Genomic DNA, 21467 nt, shown 5'->3' with positions numbered 1-21467 from the left:
ACCAAATTGTTGAGGTCTAATCTATGCTTGGTTTTTACATCTTTCTAGTTCTTTGCTTTGCATGTCTGCTTTTCCAAGCTGCCTTTTATCCTTGTTAGATTATGAAGCATTGCCTAGACAATAAAACTCTATCTTTTTTCTCCTTAAGGAATATGGCTTGAGACATCTTCCTAGCTCACCGAGCTGCAAAATTACTGAACTTAAATCCTAACCCAAAGAGCAACCGGCTCTTTAAGTGTCTCAGAAAACTGAGGGCTAAAAGCAGATTTTGCCATAAGAGGCAGCAAATTCAGAAGGCTGAGCGCTGCAAGGGCTGAGTGGAATGTGTGAGCAGATGCATGCCAAATGACTCATTAGGGAAAGAAGACAGATCAAAACACACTCAGCAGTAGTCCCATGCTGTTGCTTGAGACCTGGAACTGTTACAAGCCCCAGAAACCTTCAGGTACTGGAGGAGAAAGGTTACTGTATGTGTGACTATACGCTTTCCAAACTGAACGAGGCTCCTGGGACAGAAGACTGCATCAAATGCCAAGCCTCCAAAGTAGTACTCTCGGGTCAGATTTTATAATCCACTCCTCTACAGTAACACATTGGACAAGAAGCAGTCTAGTTTTTTTTGCTGCTGAATATTTTAATAAAGACCACTTTCTGTTCATATTCCAGACATATCCAAAATAGTAATTCTTTGTCTTCATGTAGCACCAGCGTGCCTGAGAGTATTCAGATTTCAAATTGCATTTACATTTCCTTCTGCAACTTACAGGGAGTACTAAGTATACACTAGATCCTAAGAATAGTGAATATCAGTCGTACCTGGCAAGGAATTGCTGCACCCCATTCCTGCTGGACAATATTGCAAACTCCCAGCAGCGCTGACTCTAAACAGGTTTTGTCATAATCATCCATGTTACTTAGGGCTTCCTATAAAGACAAACACCACCGGGTGAAATATCACTACCAGCAATATTTCACTGCTGGGTGAAATATCACTGCCAGGAAACATAGAAAAGTTATTCACAGTTCTGTGGTAAGTCAGTATGTTTGCTTTGCATCGTAACACAATGCAAAGGGCTATGTTCTTACATATGACCTGCAAAGTTTAAAAAAAAAAAGAAAGAAAGATATAAGAAATAGTGAACAATATCATGAGACAACAATGAAAGCGGACTTTGAAGAAACTATAGTATTATAAACACAGCTCTTTGGGAGAAAAAAAATCCTTTGCATGTCTCAAAGAAACAGTAAAGTCAAAATTTGAAGCAATGTCTAACATGAAACATTTAGCTTAGAAAATACTCCCAGGTGTCAGAGCAACTTTAACTTCTCAGAGATTCAGAAAGTAGCCACAAGGAGCTTGTCTCACAAAGACTCTTTGGCAGAAAGAGTAACAGAATCCAAAACTCATATCTGCATCCTGTTTCCATAACCATAAACCAGCTGTTCTCCTTAAAATGAAAACTTTACACTTAACACAGCATCACAAGGAGGGTGCAGCTGTAAAACTAACATGGTAGTGGAGCTTAGCTGAATTCTTGGCTTTCAGAAATTCCTCAAGTGAACTCTTAAGGAGGGGAAAATAAAGCAAACAGAATGCACTGGCATTCATCTGCTAAAATGCAAACATAACAGAGAATATCTTTTAAAATCTGTATGTCTCACAACTGACAAACCTAAAACATGGTGCCCTGTGACAGTGACGTATCATTTCGTCTTCGTACTATATACGATAAACAGATCCAGATGAACAATTTTACCGGATTCAGAGACTTTCAATGTCTTACTACATTCACATGAAATTTCTTTCTTGGACTTTATCCTTTCCATTTTCTCCCATCTTCCCATCACATCTGCGAGGCCTAAAATCACTTTATTCTCATTCTTGCCCTGCTTCAGTTGGTACACTCTTAAAAGCATCTTGTCTCTACCAAATCACTTGACTCAAAACCTTTCTAAACGGTCTGGTCTGCTGCATCATTTATCAAGAGCAAATCAACAACTACAAACAAAAACGTGAACGTCACAGAACCACTGGCATTTTTAAGAGCTTCATCAGGCAGCACTTTCCTCCATCCCCACTTTTAACTTAAATAACCACACTCCAGAGGTCACCTGCAAAGGTATGATTTGTGAAGTAGCAAAACGTTTCAAATGCATTGATTTCACTTATGCTTAAAATAAGGATAAAACACTCAATCCAAGATGTTGTGCGCAGGTTCATATGAAATCACACAATTTCACCATGATTTGGAAACGTGTGGTTTTTTTTTTTTAAATGTTGACAGCTTACTGCTTTTGTGTAGTGCACCCTACCTGCAGCGTGTTGTAATCTCTTGTAAAGGGCACCATCAGCTCCCAAAGCGACGAAAACACCACCAAGGCCGTGAACTCCAGCTTGTAGTTGGTCGCCATGTGCTCGAACAGCATGGTCAGGCCGTGGACAGCCAGGTGTTTCCGCTGGTACTCCTCGGAGCCCTCCACCGACACCGGCCGTGTCATGGAGAGCGACACGTCCATCACCACCACCGTCGGCATGATGAGCTGCTCCTCTCTGCTACCGTCGCGGAGAACAGTGATCCCCTGCATGGAGGGGGAAGAAAAAGGCCACACATGATTACTGCAGCCGCAGCTATGAGGTGACGTGTCTCGCCCTCTCACACTGACCCCACTGTGCTGTGGGGGAAGCGACAATTACCCTCTTGCCCCCCAAAACGTGGGATTTAGCACAGATTAAGCCAACAGATCTGCTCCTGAACCACACACAGCATATCCAACCGGCTGTAAAGGCCTGGAAACGGCGAGCGCGGCCAGGGCTGAGCCTCGATGAGGGAAAGGGAGCACCAGTGGCACCCCGAGGGCCGAGGAGAAGCCTGGGGACCCCCCGGCAGGGAGCCAGCCCTCCCTCCCAAGCCTTCCCCCTCAGCGGGGCCTCTCCCCGGCGCCCTCCCCCGGGGACAGCTCGGGGTGTTTCGGGGGTGAGAGAAGAGTGAGGCAAAAGGGGGAAGGGAAATGGTGTGGCTCACCCCCCGCCCGCCGTGCCGCCATGGGTCCGTCGCAGAAAGCGTCCCCCCTGGAACGCCGCGGCCGAGGCGGGAAGGTGCCGGGCCGCGGCTGCCGGGCGCCGCTCCACACAGCCCCGGGCAGCCTTCCCCGGCCAGCCTTCCCCCCAAAGCCCCGGGCAGCCTTCCCCGGCCAGCCTTCCCCCCAAAGCCCCGGCCAGCCTTCCCCCCGCAGCCCCGGCCAGCCCTCCCCTCACAAGGCCTCCCCGTGGGGGGCAATGGGAAAAACGGTATTTTCATCAGTAAAAGCAGGAGAAGTCTGTAATGCCGCATACATTAGGGAAGGCAGTTCAGTTAGATGCCTGTATTGTGGAAAAGTACTGCCAGATAAAAAAGACAGCTATGCAGAGAGCAGAGGAGGTTATGGAAAAGCATCCCAGCTGGCTAGTGGACCTCCTTCTCCCGGTTCTGCACGTAGGGGAGAAAGGATGGGGGCGTTCGATGAACTCCGTTGCAAAGCTTGGACGGACCCCTGCGAAACTGTCCATTCAGACAACAGGTTGCTTTAAAATTGTCAAATCATCATTTTCTAATTCCCCTGTGATAAATCTGCTGGTTTGGGCAGGAATGTTGTTATTTCTTCCTTTCCGGAGCTGCACCACAGCGGTGCCACTCGGTGCAAGAGGTGCTGACGCGGCCCCCGGGTTGCTCTGCCAGCGAGGGGCTGCCTGCGCACGGGGCCCTGCAGCGTCCCCCTGCCTCCGTGGCCGTGGTGTGGGAGCTGAGGGGTTTTTCCAGGAGACAGTGAGTTTCAAACCTCCCTCTGGCATTGCAAAGTAGGCTCATATCGTGGCAAAGGCCACCAGAGCTGCTTGTCTGGCCTGTCAGCCGTACGAGGTGCCTCAAAATGAAGCTACGTGCAAGTTGCCTTCTTTGAGTGACCACTGCTCCATGCAGAGGAGCGGAGCGATTTACCCCCGCTGCTCTCTTCCATAGCTGCCGTGAGAACGGTACGAGTCTGACAGTCAGTGCTTTCATCTGTTAGTTTGTAATGGAGATAATCGCCTGCCCTCCTACTGAGAATAACCTGTAGTAGCAGACAAAGATATTGGCTTCAGAGATAGACCCAAATCTATACAATACTATTTAATCTTCTTAGGGACTGCAGGTATTAAACTGGATTGGCTATTCCTCCAGTAATATGTCCTTCACACCTGACCCTCTCTTGTATTAGAACTCCGCCAGCAGAGGCATCGTGAAAATGGGATCATTTTCATCTGCCTCTCTCTGCAACAGCATCTCCCATCTGGCTGTTAAGTTAGAAGCTTCCAGCACTACGCTCAGCCCTTGGTACTCCTCTTCCTCTTGGACAGCATTTTTGGAAGGTAAGCTGTGGAGGTTCGTTTGATTGCTTCAGATCTCTCATGACTGAGACAATCCAACCAGTGAGAAAGGAGTTGACCAGGAGTTGACCTGTAAGAGAACTGCTAAACTTACAAGGCTGATGGTCAGGTGTTGTGAAAGGCTGGAGAGCTCTTACAATTGATCCTAGCTTTGGATATGTTTCTGCTTGTAAAAGGTCTTTTAAGCAACTCATTTGGGAGAGGAGAAGTAAAAACAGTGTTTAAATAGGAGTGTGTGCATAGGTCTTCTGTTCTCTCTGTGTCATTCTTTTTACTCTCTTATCTTTCTTAGGAAGGGTTATTTTCTAATAACGTGCAATTTGTTATACATATTATGCAGTTCTGCCATACGCATGTTTATGTTCTTTTTATATATGAAAAGCAAAGCTTATATAATCTATTTATCTAGGTACTCCCATGACCCTCTATTACTGTTGCCTTAGTGATCCTCCCAACTATTTAAAAGAAGATAATAATGCCTGTCTTGCAAGAAATTTAGGCTGATTACTTCACTGGGTGTTATGCAAGAGGGTAAGTGTGTGCGAACTTGCATGAAGAGCTTATCTGAGAATGGCTTACAACACTGTGATTCACATCCAGCTCAAGAATAACATAACATTCCCACTTTGGGAAAAAAAAAATCCATGAAGAGTGATATTCTAAGGTAAAATATTCAAGCAGTGCTGAAGGGTAAATTCTGTCCAGCCCCAAATCACTGTCTCCATACTGTCACAGCTGCAGGCTCTGTCACTCTGGCATTTACAATTTCTCTCCCTTTCTAAATGCTGTTCAAATAATTATGCAAGATACGCTAATTATCCCCTAATAAAAGGTATGATTACAATTCCGCTTTGCCAGTTCTGATTTCTACAGAAAGGCTTGAAAAGATGTAGTCATAGAAACAAATGGATGCTCAGCACCCTCAGTTTTACTAGAACCAAGTTTTCCTCATGCTCTTCTCAAACTGAAAGAAAAAAGCTCACCATTGCTTGGTTTGTATTCTGTGGGAGTGCAAGGCTGGAGAGCCACGGAGCAGCATAGCTGGGAACTATCAAGGAGTTTTCATCCTCCCGTTGATGTTACTTAGGTGAATAACTGGTCTGTTAGGAGGGAGGGTTTAACAGCATGATCTTGTCTTCAGAGCATCATCTTTTCTAGCAATTTAAACTAGGTTCCTTGACAGAAGCCATATCACCTCCTCCTGCAGAACGCTGACCCAATTGTTAATATTACAGATTAACAACTGGACGCAAGTGAAAACACAAACCTTAATAGCTCCTGGATGTGGGCATTAGGTGGAATCAGAATTCAGCTCAGGTTGGACTGTCTCGGCCAACTCCTCTCTATTAAGCCAAACCTTTGAATATTAGTCAGCATAGCCTACAGTCATAAAAAAGAAGAAAGGACCGAAACCTGACTCTAGATCTGCCTTTACTCATTTAAGTCCATTTCTTTTTATTGAAAAATAGAAAAGCAGTCTGTGAAGTGATGTTACCCAAATGGTGGGAAGTTGCGGTACTTTATTTTTTACATCAGATTTTCTTTTGCAGGATTCTACACTTTGTGTCATGCAGTTTCACTCCTGATGCTTAAGATCAGCTGGACACTCCAATGGTGGATATAAGTGCAAACTGCTGATCAAGAGAAGTCTTCAGTGGCTTCTGGACACGGCTCTGATTTTTGAACCTTTAGGAAATGCATTTACCACGGAGAAGGCGGCTACAACGGAACCGAATCTTTTTCTTGCTTGCCATAGTGTTGGTCCTCTCTCTCTATCAGCTCCAGTTCAGCCCCTCTGCCCTTCCAGCACCACACACAGCACCCCAACTCACGGATCCTGTCAAAGTGACTTCCAGGGACCTCTCCAGCAACAAGACTGCTGTAACAGGCAATGTCACAGCAGCACCCAAAATAAGGCACTGTGTATATGTGGATCCTGAGCCAACTGTGCCCGTCACTACATCAGTGGATACAGCACCACAGCGAGAAAATGTCAGTGAAAGCTACCCAGATGAAAAGCCACCATATGAGTCCAAAGGAGAATATCCCGAGGACCTATTCAGTGTGGAAGAACGCAGGCAAGGGTGGGTTGTACTTCACATCTTTGGCATGATATATGTATTTGTGGCCTTGGCCATAGTGTGTGATGAGTATTTTGTCCCTGCTTTGGGAGTGATCACAGAGAAGTTGCAAATCTCTGAAGATGTGGCTGGAGCCACCTTCATGGCCGCAGGTGGATCAGCACCAGAACTCTTCACCTCCCTCATAGGTGTCTTCATCTCACACAGCAATGTGGGCATCGGTACCATTGTGGGCTCAGCAGTGTTTAATATCCTCTTTGTCATTGGCACCTGTGCCCTCTTCTCGAGGGAGATACTCCACCTGACATGGTGGCCCTTATTTAGAGACATCTCATTCTACATTGTAGACTTACTGATGCTCATCCTGTTTTTCCTAGACAGTGTCATTGATTGGTGGGAAAGCCTCCTTTTACTGACTGCTTATGCCACATATGTATTCACTATGAAACAGAACGTGTACCTAGAACAATGGGTGAAGCAGGAGCTGAACAAGAAGCTAAATGCTGTGCAGGCAGCATCAGCAGAGCATATACGGAAGGTTGGTGTCCTTATTGTTCAGAGGGCAAGTTGGAAATAATTCGTTCTAGCATAAACCACAAAGAAAAACCGCATCTCCTTCACAAAGTGCATATTCAAACAAAACCTCAGAATACAGGTACTGGTCAATAATTGTGGTTATAAAATGAGGGAAAAGCAATCTAGATAGTAGAGATTCTAAGAAATTAGAGAACACCACTAAAAGGGAGTTCTACCCTTGCAATTACTAAAGATATCAGTTGCTGTCAATTATCTACTTTCAAAGCCATGCGTGGGATTTTGCTCACCCGGTTTTGTAAAGCAGTTTCAGAAAAACCACTTGCAGGAACACGTTGTTAGTCTGGGAACGTGATTGGACAACTCTGTGTTAAAAAGAGGAAAGAAGGCTTCTGGTAAGAGGTGCTGTGCAAGCCTCTTGCAGATGAGAGATGTTGGAGGAAATTCTCTTTTCCCATTCTGAAGCTGGGTGTGTTGCTGGGATGCTGTGCTATCTCTTGTTACCCAATCTGCGGCACAGAAGGGGATCTGGCAGCCTTTAGCAACCACTGCCACCTCTCCCAATCAGCATTTGGCAACAAGATCGAAGTGCCCAAATCCCATTTCCATGCACTGACCACAGCTGTGTGTGCTCAGAGATGATTCCGTGTGCCGCTGGTGCTCAGACAGGGAGGTTTGTGGCTGTACCTACACGCTCCAGATTTGAGACCAGGGCCCTTCACTCATTGTCTTTTGAAGGCAGAGCTGACTGCTTACCCAAAGACGGTATGTGAAGGTGTCCCAGAGCCAATTACCCTTTCAGACTAGCAGATCTGGCCAGGACATGGTCTCCGGAACACTTGGGGCTTTGTCTTCTTGAGCGTGCCTCCCACTTCTTCCTCCTCTGTCCCTCCCCAACTCTCTTACTGCCTTTTTGTCCTCTTGACCTGTGCTACTGCCAACTGTCGAGCAGAGACCATTAGATTTCAAATTGTCCTCTGGCATTGGCATGCTTTATTAGTCAGATGTGTGTCACTGGCACTCAAGCATGCTTTGCCCCTTCTGGTCTCGGCACTCCACATAATTTAAGGAAAGAAAGGAAGAGGGGTGAGGATAGTGGAAGTGGTGCAGAATCGAGAATGCTTTTCTTTTCTCCTCCTGGTCTGTCTTTCAGCCAGGGCTCGAGGCTGAGCATCCTGAAAGCTCATGTGTTGCATTCCAGTGGGATACATGTGCAAGATACTGCAGCTATACACATACATCACTGTGGACATCACTAATCATCACAAATTGAATCCAACCCTTCAGATTGAAGGAAAAAAACTCTGCACTTTAAGTTTACAGAGAACTCTCACTAGCGTATAGTAGCATAACAGAGAGCTGCTGGACCTAATCCTTGGGAAAAATAAATTACCTATATGGAAAGTAATGCTGATCACTGGAAAAAAATACCCCTTTGCACCTTCAGTCTGCCTCTGCTGGAAAATGTCAGGACAGATGTTTGGGGATGAAGTCTGGGGCTGCCTATATCTACAGGAATCAGATGGTAGAGGCCATTTGGGTCCAAGTCCACGTACCTGCACCATCACTGAGGACCTGTAGGTAGAATCTTGTTTCTCTTGGAGGCCACATGGTTTTAACGAGAGCACATAGCTGCGGCTGTTTCAGTAGCATCCATGCATAGTCATTCATATTAGCTGTCTCGCTTTCTCACAGGCAGTAGCCTGAAGAGCTATCATTATATCCTTAAAAAGCAGGTGAAGCAGTAGTGGAGTTCAATCATTTTTGTTCTTGCTTGCATGCAGAAAAGCAGTGGGGCAGTTGCAGATGATGGAACACAGAAGCCAGCAGATGCGAGGAAGCTGCAGGTGAGTCTAAGCAACTTTACAGGGATCCAAAGTCATTGTACTTTGAACCCCTCCCCATGTCAGGTCATGAATAAAGGAGTCAACTTCTGTGTCAAGGAACCTGGACCAAATCCTACTTTGTGCAAAGAACCAGCCACGCTTGGCACAATATCCACAGCTTGCTTAAGAGAACACCGGGCTGAGTTGTGTCCTCAAAGGAATTTTTATAAAAATTAAGAGACAGCTCAGGCTTCCCAAGCGGATTTGACTAAGAGAGTGCTATTCATTCTATGCTTTAAACAGGTGTAGAGAAACTCAGAGCATGACTTTTCTTACCTGGTTTCATGGCCAGTTTTCCTCCTGAGCTCCCAGAGCAGAGGCTGGAGGGTCTGTCCTTCCCCACAGTGAACACTGAAGAGCTCATTCTTCTGCTTGTGGTTAAATTGCTGACCCGTTGTCTTCCCTGTGGCTGGCCAGCATGGAGAGGCCTATCTGATGCAGTGGCTGCAATGTATGTAAAATAACAGGTGTTAGCTTCCTCATATGCATGCCACTTGTCCCTCTACGCGCCTAACCTACCTGTACTAATTAATGTTCAGTCAAAAGCTCATTAGGATTCTGGTGTTGACTATAAGAACAGAGCACCAGAGCTTTCAAGTTAAGTCAGGACACTTGGCATGACTGTAGCATTACCTTTTAACAACATATCAATCTACACAGTTATTAACAAGTTTATGACTAAAAGCACGGCATACTTTGATTATTATAATTTATAACAACATCGTATTGATGCTGAGTCCGTTGTATTTACCTGAGGACAGGCTGGCCTGCTATCTCAAGAGCATGTCTCTTGCTGTGAACAGTCGATACTGACAGCCATCCTGTGAACTTGAATGCAGAGGCTGTTTAAAATCCACGCTGAGGCTGCTCCTTGAGTTGGAGAGATCAGCCTCCCTATAAATGCATCCCCAGGGCAGAGGCGAGCCAACGGTGGAGATGTTTTGAGGAGGAAACTGCTATTGACTGCTGCATTGTACCTTTCCATAGCCTGCATCAGCCTTACAGCGAGGCAGCAGCTCAGCCTCCCTACACAACTCTCAAATGCGCAGCACCATCTTCCAACTCATGATCCACACCCTGGACCCCCTGACGGAAGGTGAGTGAATGCTCCACATCGGAGGGACTTGGGTTTGCAGCCCTGAGCGCAGAGCAGTTTAACTGGGAATACAGCGTTTTTATGTCGGGGTGTGGGGGATCATCCTTGAAATGCAGCTCTGAGTATCACAGGTAATGTTACGTGGGGGGAGTTCTGCAACGGTGGGACGTACCCCTTCTGATCGCATGGCTAGCAAGGACAAACACCTCGCATTTTGGCCCTGCCATATCTACTTTGTCTGTGCCAAACTGGTTACTGCTGCGGTGGCAGCTGCTGCTTGAGGGAGGATGAGGGCATGCGGAGCAGCTGCTGTTGCTGGGGTCCCTGCGAGCAGTGGCAGTCACTGCACTCCCCCAGCTTCTGCTGACCCTCTGACAGCAGGAGCAGCAAACATGAGTTACAGGCTTCCTCCATCTCATAGCACGTACATCTTCCTTCCTCTTCGTAGCTCACTGCAGCCTTGGAACAGCAGCATTCAATGCTGACTACATTTTCGAGAAAGAGCTGCTCATCAGTCTCATTTATAATGGGAAAATGAACACGGGGAGACCTCACTACCCATGCACCTCCCCAGCTGTACACACACAGCCCCTCACAAGGCATAAACCTGAAGAAGAGGAAAAAGAAGTTAAAACCCTTGAAGAATTATCATTTTGGCAGTGGTTAAAATCCCAGCTGAGATCTAAAACACACAGCAGGTTCCAATTATGATGGTTAAGCCAAACCATATGTGATTTAGACCAACACTGAGCATCTTTAAACCCCACCTGCAGCACTGCAGTATCATCACTGCCGTGGTAAACTGTACCCACAGCACTTTGCAGGCAATGGGCCAACACCCCATGGCCAAGGGCTGAGCAGCTCAGGACTAAGACACCTTCTTTAAAACTGCCCAGGGTGCGGAGAAGCCACATCTCCAGACAGACCCAGGGTCTTTGTACGCAAACTTTTAATGTGGTGCTTTGTATCAACTTTAATCCAAACACAGTGTGGAAGTTCACTTTCCAAGAAATGGTGAAACATGTTAAAAAAAGACATTTTTTTTTTAGATTTTCTTTCCTAGCTCAGCACGTCCCACCCCTCCACTGTCCTACTTGTTCTAAAGAGATTATCTGTTGTCCATTCAAAGAGAGATTGAAGCTAAGCAGATCAACACCTTTCGTGTCTATCACAGAGGTTACAAAAAGGACTCTGCGGATCAAAATCCCAGCTGCACAAACTGATCGAGGGAACAAAGGAGGCTTGATAAGGACAGCAAGACAGATAAGAGTCCGCTTTGATAGAATTTAGTGAAGGCACCCATCATGTTACGGTAGCCTAACAAGCGCCAGACTCACCAGGGTTTGCTCTACTGCCCTTGCCTCCTGCCCCCTAAAAGGTGGTATCAACAGTACAAAGATAAAAACAAAAACTTACAGGAGGACATGCCATTGCCTTTAGCATCAGAAAGTGCCAGACCTGAGGGACTGCTGCCCCTCGGAGACCCACCAGCACCTTCTCATCCTTCCTGCACCTCTAAATGTCTTTGTGCAGCATCTGCCCACCCCAGGCCAGCACACCCTTGGCTTTATGGTCCAGGCTGGTGTCCTGGTAAAACCCTGGGACCTCAGCCGGAGTTGTGGGGGCCCGAGGATGCCAGCCCAGGCCAAGGAGAGTGCTCCAGTGCTGCCCCAGCTAGCTCAGCCCAAAACACACTGCCGGGGGGTTTCAATGCAGTTGTAAGCCACTGGCCTTGCTAAAGAGGCTGCGTTACCACGAGTTGTGAATATTGAATAAATGGGACTGGGGGCAGTGGTTTGGGTCTTCTCTGAAAGACAGCCTCCCCTCTCGTTTCAGCTAGGCAGAATTTGAATTACTGTCTCTGTATGCGGCAGCCACTAGATGGGAGTGTGACCATAGGCACATCTAATACAACAGGGACGATGGGAGGAAGGGCTACAGCCTCTCCAAAAGGTTGTTATTTCTTAGACCCTTTACTGTAATAATGCCACTGAGTTAAGGGCAAAGCCTCTGCCCCAGGTACATGCCTGTTCCCCTCAACACTGCTAGACCAGAGACAGCTCCTCAGAAAAGATAACGATAAAGCAAGTTACTGGTATTACAACGGCACAGCCCTCCAAATCAAGGAGCCAGGTCCTGTGTATCTGGTAGGAGACACTCCTTACCCTGATAAATTCATACCTAAAGAAAAGGGAGTCTGCAGAAAAGGAATCATTTATGAATAGACTGAGAAACATAAGTGCCTTGAGGATCTTGGCCAAAAAGATGAAGTGACTTCCCCAGGATGACTCTGAAAAAGGATTTGAACCCGAAAGGCACATCAGGACTGCAAGCTCAGCCTTTGTGTTAATAGTACTGCAGCCCTTTGGTACCCTCAGGACAGCTGGGTGCCTAGTTCCCACTGATCACTGACAAAGTCCTTCTCTTTGCAGCGTGTGCAGCACACTCTGTACTGGACACATTTCTGTAATTAGGTTGCAACATAAAAGATGATCCCAAAGCAATTTATCTTTCCTCAAGGGTCCTTGATCCTTCTTGCCAATGCCTGTAGCATCAGCACTTAGAGGCTATGGTAAAGAACACTCTACAAAAGAAAAAGGTTGCCAACTATTGCTCAGCAGTTCCTAACTTAACCTACTGAAATTGGGATCTCTGTAGGGTTTCCTTCTTTCTGCTGCAGTTGCATTTTATTTGGGCAGCACAGAAGCAGTTTCAGGGCAGCAAGAGTCCAAAATGTGGAAAACCTGCCAGCACTGAGCCTCCAAAACCAACTTCCAGAGGCAAAGGTCTTAGAAATAAAGTAGAAGTCTGAAATACAGATTTTGTTTCACTGTTCCTAATGCAACACCCCTTGTGTGAAAAAAAAAAATTCTCATTTCAACAGTGGATTAAGTTCAGAATATTTATTTTTTCTTTTTATATTAGAAAGGGATCATTACTTCAGTCTTTTTCTCTATCTACAGGAGGCTAGGTGTTTTACTTCAGAAATTCTAACATTTACATTGCACCCCGAATTATATTTTTGATAGCACCTTTTATTTTCAAAGTGTCTTTTTTTTAAATAAGGAATTTCTAGCAACTTTGGTCTTTTCCCCACTTTCTCTGAAAGTGTGTAGAAGCAGGACATGAGATCTTTTCAAGATCTTCTGGCTAGACACCAGAGGGAACTGTTGGGAAATTAAAGGGAACAAGGATTTTGGAAAAACTGAGGAACCCTCTCATTTCTGAACCTCCAGTCTTACCATCAGATCATTCTTTAAATTCTAGTCATACAGGGAAGAAGACAGAAGCCTGCTTTTACTTTTGAATGAAGAAAAAGGCTCCAGCAGCAAGGTTTCCAGAGCTGTCTACCCTCAGTATGCCCCACTTAACAAGCTAATGATTTCGGAAATTAGACCAGAATAGAGCGGCAGGCAGCGTTGCAGACTACAGTTGAGCTGGAAGATTGAAGGCAGCTATAGTTTCTCCTTGCTTCATTAGCATTCACTCACTTGTTTTATGAGAATCATGATGCCAAGGGCTAAAAGGAGTCATGAGATTTTTTTTACGTCTACTTTTAGACAGCAGCATCCCCAAATCCTCCAGGTTCATGCCAAATTTTAAAGAAAAAAGTCCTTCCTGCTGTTACATTAATTATTAGAGCCAAAGAATTAATTAAACATAAGAGCCAAACTCAAGGTAGAAGCTCCTTAAGTCCAGCCTTAAGTCCAGCCTGGATGCTGTCAATCCATAGGATAGGAATCTTCCTGAAGAGCATCTCGGGGCCCCTGGACACAGGCACGTCCCGTGTGATGGGCTCTCGGCCCAGGGGCCACAGTTACCAGCAGCAAATGCCCCAGGGGACTGCAGTCCTCAGCGAGGACTGAGCCCACAGGGCTGCGGAGCACCGGCAGCGCCCTGGCTGCCGAAACAGCCAGCACGCTGCCCTGCCCAGCTAATCCCCGGCGCTAGCAAGGTCTGAGCTGACAGATATCCTTCCTCCCCATGCTGACCTGCAGATCTGGCCAGCTCATAGCCAGCTCTTCCTCCAATCTCAGTCCATCCTGCATGAAATGTGTGTCAGAGGAATTAACACCTTTTTAAATGAGGCTGATCTCATGAGAACTGGATAGTGGCCCGGACCTAATCTGTTTATCCTGACAGAGATGCTCACAGGCTCTGCTCGGGTCAGTGCTCACAGCCTGCAGCCTAGGTGAGGGCAGGGAGCCAGGAGCTTGAATTTCTATAATCTCTTTCAGGCTGAGCCTGACCGCCCTGACCCTGCTGACAGAAGCTTTTGCAACAGCTTCTGGGAAAAGCTGAACAGAAAGATGCGTTGCCCAGAGGTTAGAGGAGACTGGGAGCAAAAAGTCACCTCTTCATTGCCTTGCACTGAGGGGTACGCTTGTGCTTAGCATCAGTAGAGGGGGAGCGAAGCAAAGTGCTTCACATCCCTTCTGGTAGGCTTCAATATTGACGAGGAGCATGGAAGAGTCAGGGTCTTCAGTCCCAGCCAGCCTTTCAAAGGAGGAGAGCTCATTGTTTCATCTCTGTCCAGCCATTCCAGTGTTCAGTGGAAATCCCAGTCGGCGAAAAATGTTTCTGTCAGACAGTGACAGGAATCACACCAGAACAGGACTCGTCCCCAGAAGCCTTAATGTCTGAGCCAGTCCCAGTTATTGGGCGTATACCAGCGTCTACTGACTTTCATGAGGTTCAGCTCAGAACGGTAGATCTGCCTGCACGGCTCAGGGCCTCAGACCTGCTATTTCTATTAACGCAGTGTCACGGTGATGAATAAAGCGGCAGAGCCCTGCCCTTGAGGCAAATGACAACAGCACGCTCTGGTTGCACAGTCAACAGTACAGTAGATTAAATCAGTGTCATAAAACTTTCAGAGGAAATTAATTTACAGCCTCGCACACAAGCCAAGCATAGCATGGCCAATTTCTTATGGCTACTGTCCATGTGCAAACCCTGTAACCCTACCCAGTCATTGAGTAGGCAGCTCAACAGAGGATATAGATTAGAGCAAAATGAGGCTTTCCTTTGAGCCAATGACTTGCTCACTTTCAATCAGAGTAGGAGTTAAGATATTTGAGTACAACACCTACCTATGGAGACACACACACACATGCACAGTTTCACAGTTCACTGTAAAACAATAATACAGCAGCTCAGCTGAGCAGAGCACGGTTTACGCTGGAAGAAGTTCTCAGCAGTCCCAGAAATATAGGACTGGACACTACACTGGTGAAGATGAGCTCTTGGGCAGCCTGGACCACGTTGAACCTGGATACCAAGAATTTAGATCAACTCCAGCAGAGGAGACACTTGCCTATACTAAGAGAAATCAATCCTTTTCCAGATAACTGGAACATAAAAGGTTTTTATTTTTCCTTACCATCAGGTCGCCAGGCTGCAAGCAGCACACAGGCACATGGCAGAAGGAAAATGTCATTTTTAGCTTGGACATAATCTAGCCTGAAAAAAATTAGCAGGCTTTCGGGAACAAAATTATATCGCTCTGTTCCTTCTGCATTTGCTTCCTATGAAGTACAGATATCCCCTGTATTACTGAACTGTAAAGGATTTATCTTCCCTCTAGATTCTCTTTTAAATATGAAAGTATTGGTTACGTGTCAAATTGCAGGCATAATTGCCATAGTACTAAGCATTTAAATATAACAGCTACGATCAAAACCTAGGGCCACAGTCAGAAAGACAGCTCAAGAGTCAGTGTTGACTGCAATCCGTGCGAGAGGAAAGGGGTGAGACAGTGTGTGTGTGTGTTGGGGGAGGCAGGTAAAGGGGGGCTTTGCATAGCTGACAGCTGCTGATGAATGCGCCCTTCTCATCCACAGCAAAATTTAAAGACAGGGTTGACATCCTGAGCAACATAGCCAAGGCCAAAGTAGAGATTCTGGCTGGACAAGGATCAAAACCAGAAGGTGAGTGCAAGAAGAGCCAGTGCTGTTTGCCTTGTTCGGCACTGCAATCCCTCACCTTCCCAGCACTCAACACCCAAGGGCTGGCAAAGAAGCACCATGGTCTAACACAAATTCTCTGTTATTACTGGTCACAGATGGCTGCTATAATAATGCAGCAGAAATCAATCGATGTATGCTAACAGTGGGCAATAAAAACCATCCCCACGGGAATCCAGGAGTGGTTAGTGAGATAGCACCCAAAAGAAAGTGCTACAAGGATGTAGTGTAAGTTGCAACCAGAAGGGTGGAAGAGGGAAAGCCAGACCATTACAGAGGGCAGTTAGGTGCTGCTATACTGCTGATCTTTGGTAGACCCTGCAAATGAGGTGTTCGTTAAAACAAAATACCTTCATTTTAGCTTGGAAATTTAGCACACTTGCAGAAGAGCACGAAAGATTCCTGCACAGAGAAAAGCTGCATTGACTTTGTCTATAACAATTCTAAGGGTCTGTGCATCCTCCTTTTTAATAGTTTTTGGTTTTTCTGTATCACTACTGATACACAGGCTTTCCGAGCTAAGTCAGAGGCAGCAGCGGGCCTGTGCTACAACGTGGGTCTGTGCTGTCAGTGAGGCTGGAGGTTTTGAAAAACAAGCAAACACCGTTGTGTGGAAGGTCCCACTCCACAAGCACCCTGCTGCAGTACAGCAGTCACCCGAGCACCTCACAACATTGAGCCTCACCTATGTGAATGAGACCAAACTTGAGGAAAATACTGTTTAAGAAACAAGTAAATTCTCGGTGCGAGTTATCAACACCACATGGACTTCACTGAACTATGCATTTTCACCCCGTGAGGTGTTCCACAAGCTTTGTGGTGCATAGATAGAGCTGTGCACGTTCCAAAAGTGCTATTGCTCTGTCTCCGACTTTGGGCTGAAAGTATCCCAGGGGAACTTTCTTAAGGCCCAGTTTCAGAAATCCCAAATGGCACTCACTGAAAACACACATTTCTGAAAATCTCCCCTCTAGACTTGCTCCCTAGTGCAGTTGTGAGGCACTGTACTGGATCAGCTCACCCAGGCCAGGATAAGATACCCTGTAATGCCCCATCCTGGTACAATTCATGGGATAACACAATCCTGCTGACTTGGCAGGCTTGACTATATGGAGGGGATGCCTTCGCCTAAATGGCAGCAGTCTCAAAAGGGCCCTTGCAGTGACCGAGCAGAGCGCCAGGCACTCCCTCTCGCCTCTGCTCTGTGTTATCCCTATTCCTACACTATTCTGTACAGAGGTTTCTGTGTCCCTCCTGGCCACGCAGGTTAACACAGGAACAGCACAGAGGACATTGCAGTTGTTTCTTTGTATGTGTCAGCACTTTCCTATTTACATTTGAATACCTACCAAACGATTAGGGATTGAAGTCTGGCAGCACCTAACAGTCATTTCTCAGAAGCCTCGAAGAACATCAGTTCCCTGGAGAATGCCATGCTCTACTAGAAAAAAAGGGGAAGCAAAGCTTTACATCCTTTCTGGCTTTTAAGGATGGCTTTAATAAGATCTTCAGCATCCGGACTGAAACCAAGAAACACTCATCAGTTGTAGATCAGATAATTAGCATTTCCCTGTTGTTACGCATGTGCCACTTAACAGCAGTTTCAAGCAGAAGGTATCATTCTAGATTCTACCCAGCTTTTACTAATCACAATCCACAGAAGACAGAGGGGACAAACAGAAAACCTAAGAATCAGACTGCATTTAGCAAGAAACACCACGCATTTTTGTAGGAAGCTCAAACCTCCCTGCTGATCAAGGGGAAGGTGACGACCTGATGCTAACATGACTGAAACCAGTATTCCTTCTTATCGCTTTTAGCAGAAGAGGAAAAGAAGGCACCAAGCACCGTTCAGGTAACTCCTGCCAGTGATTCTGAACCCAGCAAAGACAAAGAGAAGGCAGACGCACCGCAAGATGGGCAGGTATTGAAATAAGTACCACAGGCAATACCTGCTCAGTCCAGACCAAACTTCACGGGTACTTTCCTTCTTCCCTCTCTAGAGCTTTGGGATAGGACCTGACCCATTTCCCATACCTGGCACCTATAAATAGACTCTGTGTGTAGTGATGAGATATATTAAGGTGTCAGCTGAAACATTTTGGCTTACAAACACAGATCAGGTCCAAAATATGACACCAACTGACACTGTATAGTATTTTCTCCTCAAATGACTCCTCTGAGGTCAGAGGACTACGCCAACGTAAGGGAAGATACGAGTATCTCCCTGTCCTGTGTTCACCAGTATATTTGTTTTGTTTCCTGAAGCCCTCCTTTCAACTGATGCAATTTGGCTGTTCTGATGAGGAAAGGTTTTTCAAGGACAGACAGTAAATTTTTCATTTGTGTCAAAACCCCGTCTAAAAGTTGGTTCTAGTTAACGGCTACAAGTTAGTTAACAGAACACACAGGTATGCCTGGATTTTGTCCCACAACAGCAAGATGTGGGCTGTGGCTGCCCTCAGCCATGTTACAAATGCGACCTCTGCCAAGGCAAGGCCACGGTGAATAAATGCTGTGCAGCTCCTTCCAGTGTGAAACCAGATGGGCTTTTTTCTTCTTCCTGATCTACAGCCCTCTTCAGACAGCGGTACCTCAGAAGACAGCAGCTCTGAGAGTGACGAAGACAGTGATGACGACAGCACGGATGATGATGAAAACGACGAGCCATTATCTCTTGAATGGCCAGAAACTAGGAAAAAACAAGCAATTTACCTTTTCCTCTTTCCCATTGTCTTCCCTCTCTGGAGCACTATACCTGACGTTAGAAACCCCGTAAGAATCTATCTTCCTTCTGCTACTGGATTCATTAACTGAACTATAGATTTCCTCTTGGCAAGAGTCCCCAGTTCTGTTTTTCCATGTCTAGAGTCTTTGCATGCTTGAAGTGCTGTTAATGCTGCAGGGAGTGGGACAGGAGCCCCAGCTGCAGCATAGCATAATTCCAGAGACTTAATTTAATAAACCACAAAAGACTAGCAACTATCGGTCACCTAATTAAGCTGACAAAAAATAAATACAATTACAGAGACCAGGGTCCAAGTTAAAGCAATTGATTGCAGTGAAGTGTTTCAGGTGAATAATTTTCATTGGGGATTGTTAACTTTCCTGAAAATTCTCCATGTTTTTCTTTTCAAACTTGCTTTTAACAGGACTCCAAAAAATTCTTTGTCATCACGTTTTTTGGATCCATCATCTGGATTGCTATATTCTCTTACCTCATGGTGTGGTGGGCTCACCAGGTGAGGGGTTTATTTTCTCTCTGCAAACAAGACCATTTCAGAACAAGTAGAGGAGAGAGAGGGAACAGTGTCACTGTGGCATTTTATCCAATGAATTACAGCTGCAGTCATCCATCAAACAGTAGAAACTTTGTTTTGTAAGAACCCAAAAGGGAATTTTCAATTTCATTCTTTTTGATTTGACAGAGTCTCATTCTTTTTCAAGAGCTTCCAAGGGAATTTGTACATCAGTGAAAGGAAAAGTGCCATCAAGATTTATCTTAATACTGCCTTTTCATTGATGAATGCTTCTGTGCAGAACATAATTATCCCTTACCTAATTAAAATTCTAGGAAAATACAGGTTCTGATTCTGGAAGCTGCTAAATGATCTCAACCCCTTTTGCCTTAATGTTCACTGGTATTCTGGGAAATAATACTTCGCATCTTGTAGAATCAGACCCACAATTTGTATTTAGTGATACACTGCACATTCACAGTATAGTGGATCAAGCCATAAATCCAAAGACTGTCATTTCCCAAAGCTCTCGGATTATACAGAGCTGATGTTAAATTTGGAGCGGGAAAGGTAGAAGGCATCCAGGAGAGGTGAACTTAGGACAGAAGAGTCGTGCTGTACCCGACTTGACCTTGCTTAGTCTTGGCAACACTGTGATCAGATGCCCTACGCTATAAAGCAAATCTGAGATCAACATACACTAGGAAATTCAACTTTTTATCCTATAAAGCAGAAAAATGCTACCATGTTTAAGGGGACTCAGAATATTTTAACTCAAATACGGCATAAAACCTAAAAGGCTGCACAGAGCAATTAAATTCCATGTCCCAAAACTAACTGCCCTACCCGACTTTCTTTGTGTTTATTAGGTTGGTGAAACAATTGGGATATCAGAGGAAATTATGGGGTTAACCATACTGGCAGCAGGAACATCAATCCCTGACCTTATCACCAGTGTCATTGTTGCACGGAAAGGCTTAGGTGACATGGCTGTCTCCAGCTCCGTAGGCAGCAATATCTTCGACATCACTGTTGGGTGAGTATTAGTTCAATGCTAAAAGATGCATTTCTTCTGAAATACAAAGAAAGCTGTTTTATTCCAATTAATTAATTTCATTTTAGCTGTAATTAAATGAAGGGCAGCTGGACAACCAGTTACTTTTTTTTTAGAAAAAAAAAACTTAACTTAGTCAGGAAAGAGAGATTTTTATAACTTAGTGCAGCAGAGTGAACATTAAGTTGCATAGTTCAGGTCATTGTTCTGCAGCTTAAAATAATGGTATGTAGCTCAAAACAGAAGCACCACCATCTTCACTTAATTCTGAATCAACAGAAGATTAGTGATTTTTCAAGGCAAAAATGCAGCAAATCTTTGGCTAACATCAAAGATTTACAGACAGGATACTTATCCAGCCACTCAGACATTCAGATCCTATGCAATCAAGGCTCGGTATCTGTGCCTGTATCTTTCATCAATAAAGCATCAGGGCTTGCTTCTTTATTATAGCATGCTAAGACACTTAATTCAGAGGTACTATTTTAAAAACCCTTTTAGATTCTTGGATTGCATTACGATAGTGAAGTATTATCCAAATGCAATTTTTGACACGAACAACATCAATTTTAGATTTATGCTGAGTTATACTGAATGCAATCATGCATTTTTTTTCTGTAACGGGTTGGAAAAATTGCTTAGTTGTGATGCAGAAAATGAACTGCCTTAAAACATTTATTTCAATTACTTTTCCTTTACTTGCAGTTTGCCAGTTCCTTGGTTCCTTTATTCTGTCTTCAATGGCCTCGGTCCAGTTGCAGTCAGTAGCAATGGTTTGTTTTGTGCAATTGTTCTCCTTTTTCTCATGCTCCTATTTGTGATTATCTCAATCGCTGTATGTAAATGGAAAATGAACAAACTACTGGGGCTCACTATGTTTGCTCTTTACTTTGTGTTTTTGATCATCAGTGTGATGTTAGAAGACAAGATAATATCCTGCCCAGTATCTGTATGACATTTGGACACTTCAAGATGAATGTAAGCATACATCAAAATCAAAAGGGGTTTAAGGTAGCAATTGTTCTACTGAAAAAAGCAACCAGAATTATAACAAACTTACTGAGAATAAAATATCTTTAACATACTAAAAAAAAAATAAATCTCAAGTCGTATGTCAGCCTCTACTATTTTTCTTTAGGATGAGAAAAGATCAGATAATGAAGTGACCAGTATCAGATAACATACATGTTTAGGCATTCATGGAAAGGC

General features: G+C 45.0%; 2 protein-coding genes across 6 annotated transcripts in view; one reads left to right on the top strand and one right to left on the bottom strand.

The window, feature by feature from the left end:
* The window catches only part of INTS14 (integrator complex subunit 14), a 20446-nt gene extending 11248 nt beyond the window's left edge, over positions 1 to 9198 (bottom strand). Inside the window, exons 1-3 of one of the 5 annotated variants that reach the window (XM_075159763.1) lie at positions 9180 to 9198; positions 2314 to 2580; positions 817 to 924 (exon numbers count right to left, since the gene is read on the bottom strand). In XM_075159763.1, coding sequence (XP_075015864.1) covers positions 817 to 924; positions 2314 to 2535 — 330 coding nt within the window. In that variant the 5' untranslated portion in view covers positions 2536 to 2580; positions 9180 to 9198. Of the gene's footprint in view, positions 1 to 816; positions 925 to 2313; positions 2581 to 2695; positions 2989 to 3023; positions 3066 to 9179 lie in introns of those variants that run through there. The other 4 variants (XM_075159762.1, XM_075159761.1, XM_075159764.1 and 1 more) reach the window with 4 other exon arrangements.
* On the top strand, positions 5942 to 21467 carry SLC24A1 (solute carrier family 24 member 1). The gene is made up of 9 exons (XM_075159760.1): positions 5942 to 7021; positions 8802 to 8864; positions 9891 to 9999; positions 15843 to 15929; positions 17789 to 17889; positions 18540 to 18740; positions 19118 to 19207; positions 20074 to 20240; positions 20964 to 21467. The coding sequence occupies exons 1-9, from the start codon at positions 6098 to 6100 to the stop codon at positions 21211 to 21213; spliced, it is 1992 nt and encodes a 663-aa protein (XP_075015861.1). The 5' UTR covers positions 5942 to 6097; the 3' UTR covers positions 21214 to 21467.

Source organism: Calonectris borealis, chromosome 11 (genome assembly GCF_964195595.1).
Source record: "Calonectris borealis chromosome 11, bCalBor7.hap1.2, whole genome shotgun sequence".
Lineage (NCBI taxonomy): Eukaryota > Metazoa > Chordata > Aves > Procellariiformes > Procellariidae > Calonectris > Calonectris borealis.
Note: the sequence above shows the minus strand (reverse complement) of the source record. Positions and strands in the feature narration are given on the sequence as shown.

What these genes read in the sequence shown, in the direction of transcription:
- SLC24A1 (XM_075159760.1), top strand. Translation starts at nt 6,098, where the DNA reads ATGCATTTACCACGGAGAAGGCGGCTACAACGGAACCGAATCTTTTTC. An exon ending in CAGCAGAGCATATACGGAAG is followed by an intron (nt 7,022 to 8,801) that starts GTTGGTGTCCTT and finishes GCTTGCATGCAG; the next exon opens with AAAAGCAGTGGGGCAGTTGC. An exon ending in ACGCACCGCAAGATGGGCAG is followed by an intron (nt 17,890 to 18,539) that starts GTATTGAAATAA and finishes CCTGATCTACAG; the next exon opens with CCCTCTTCAGACAGCGGTAC.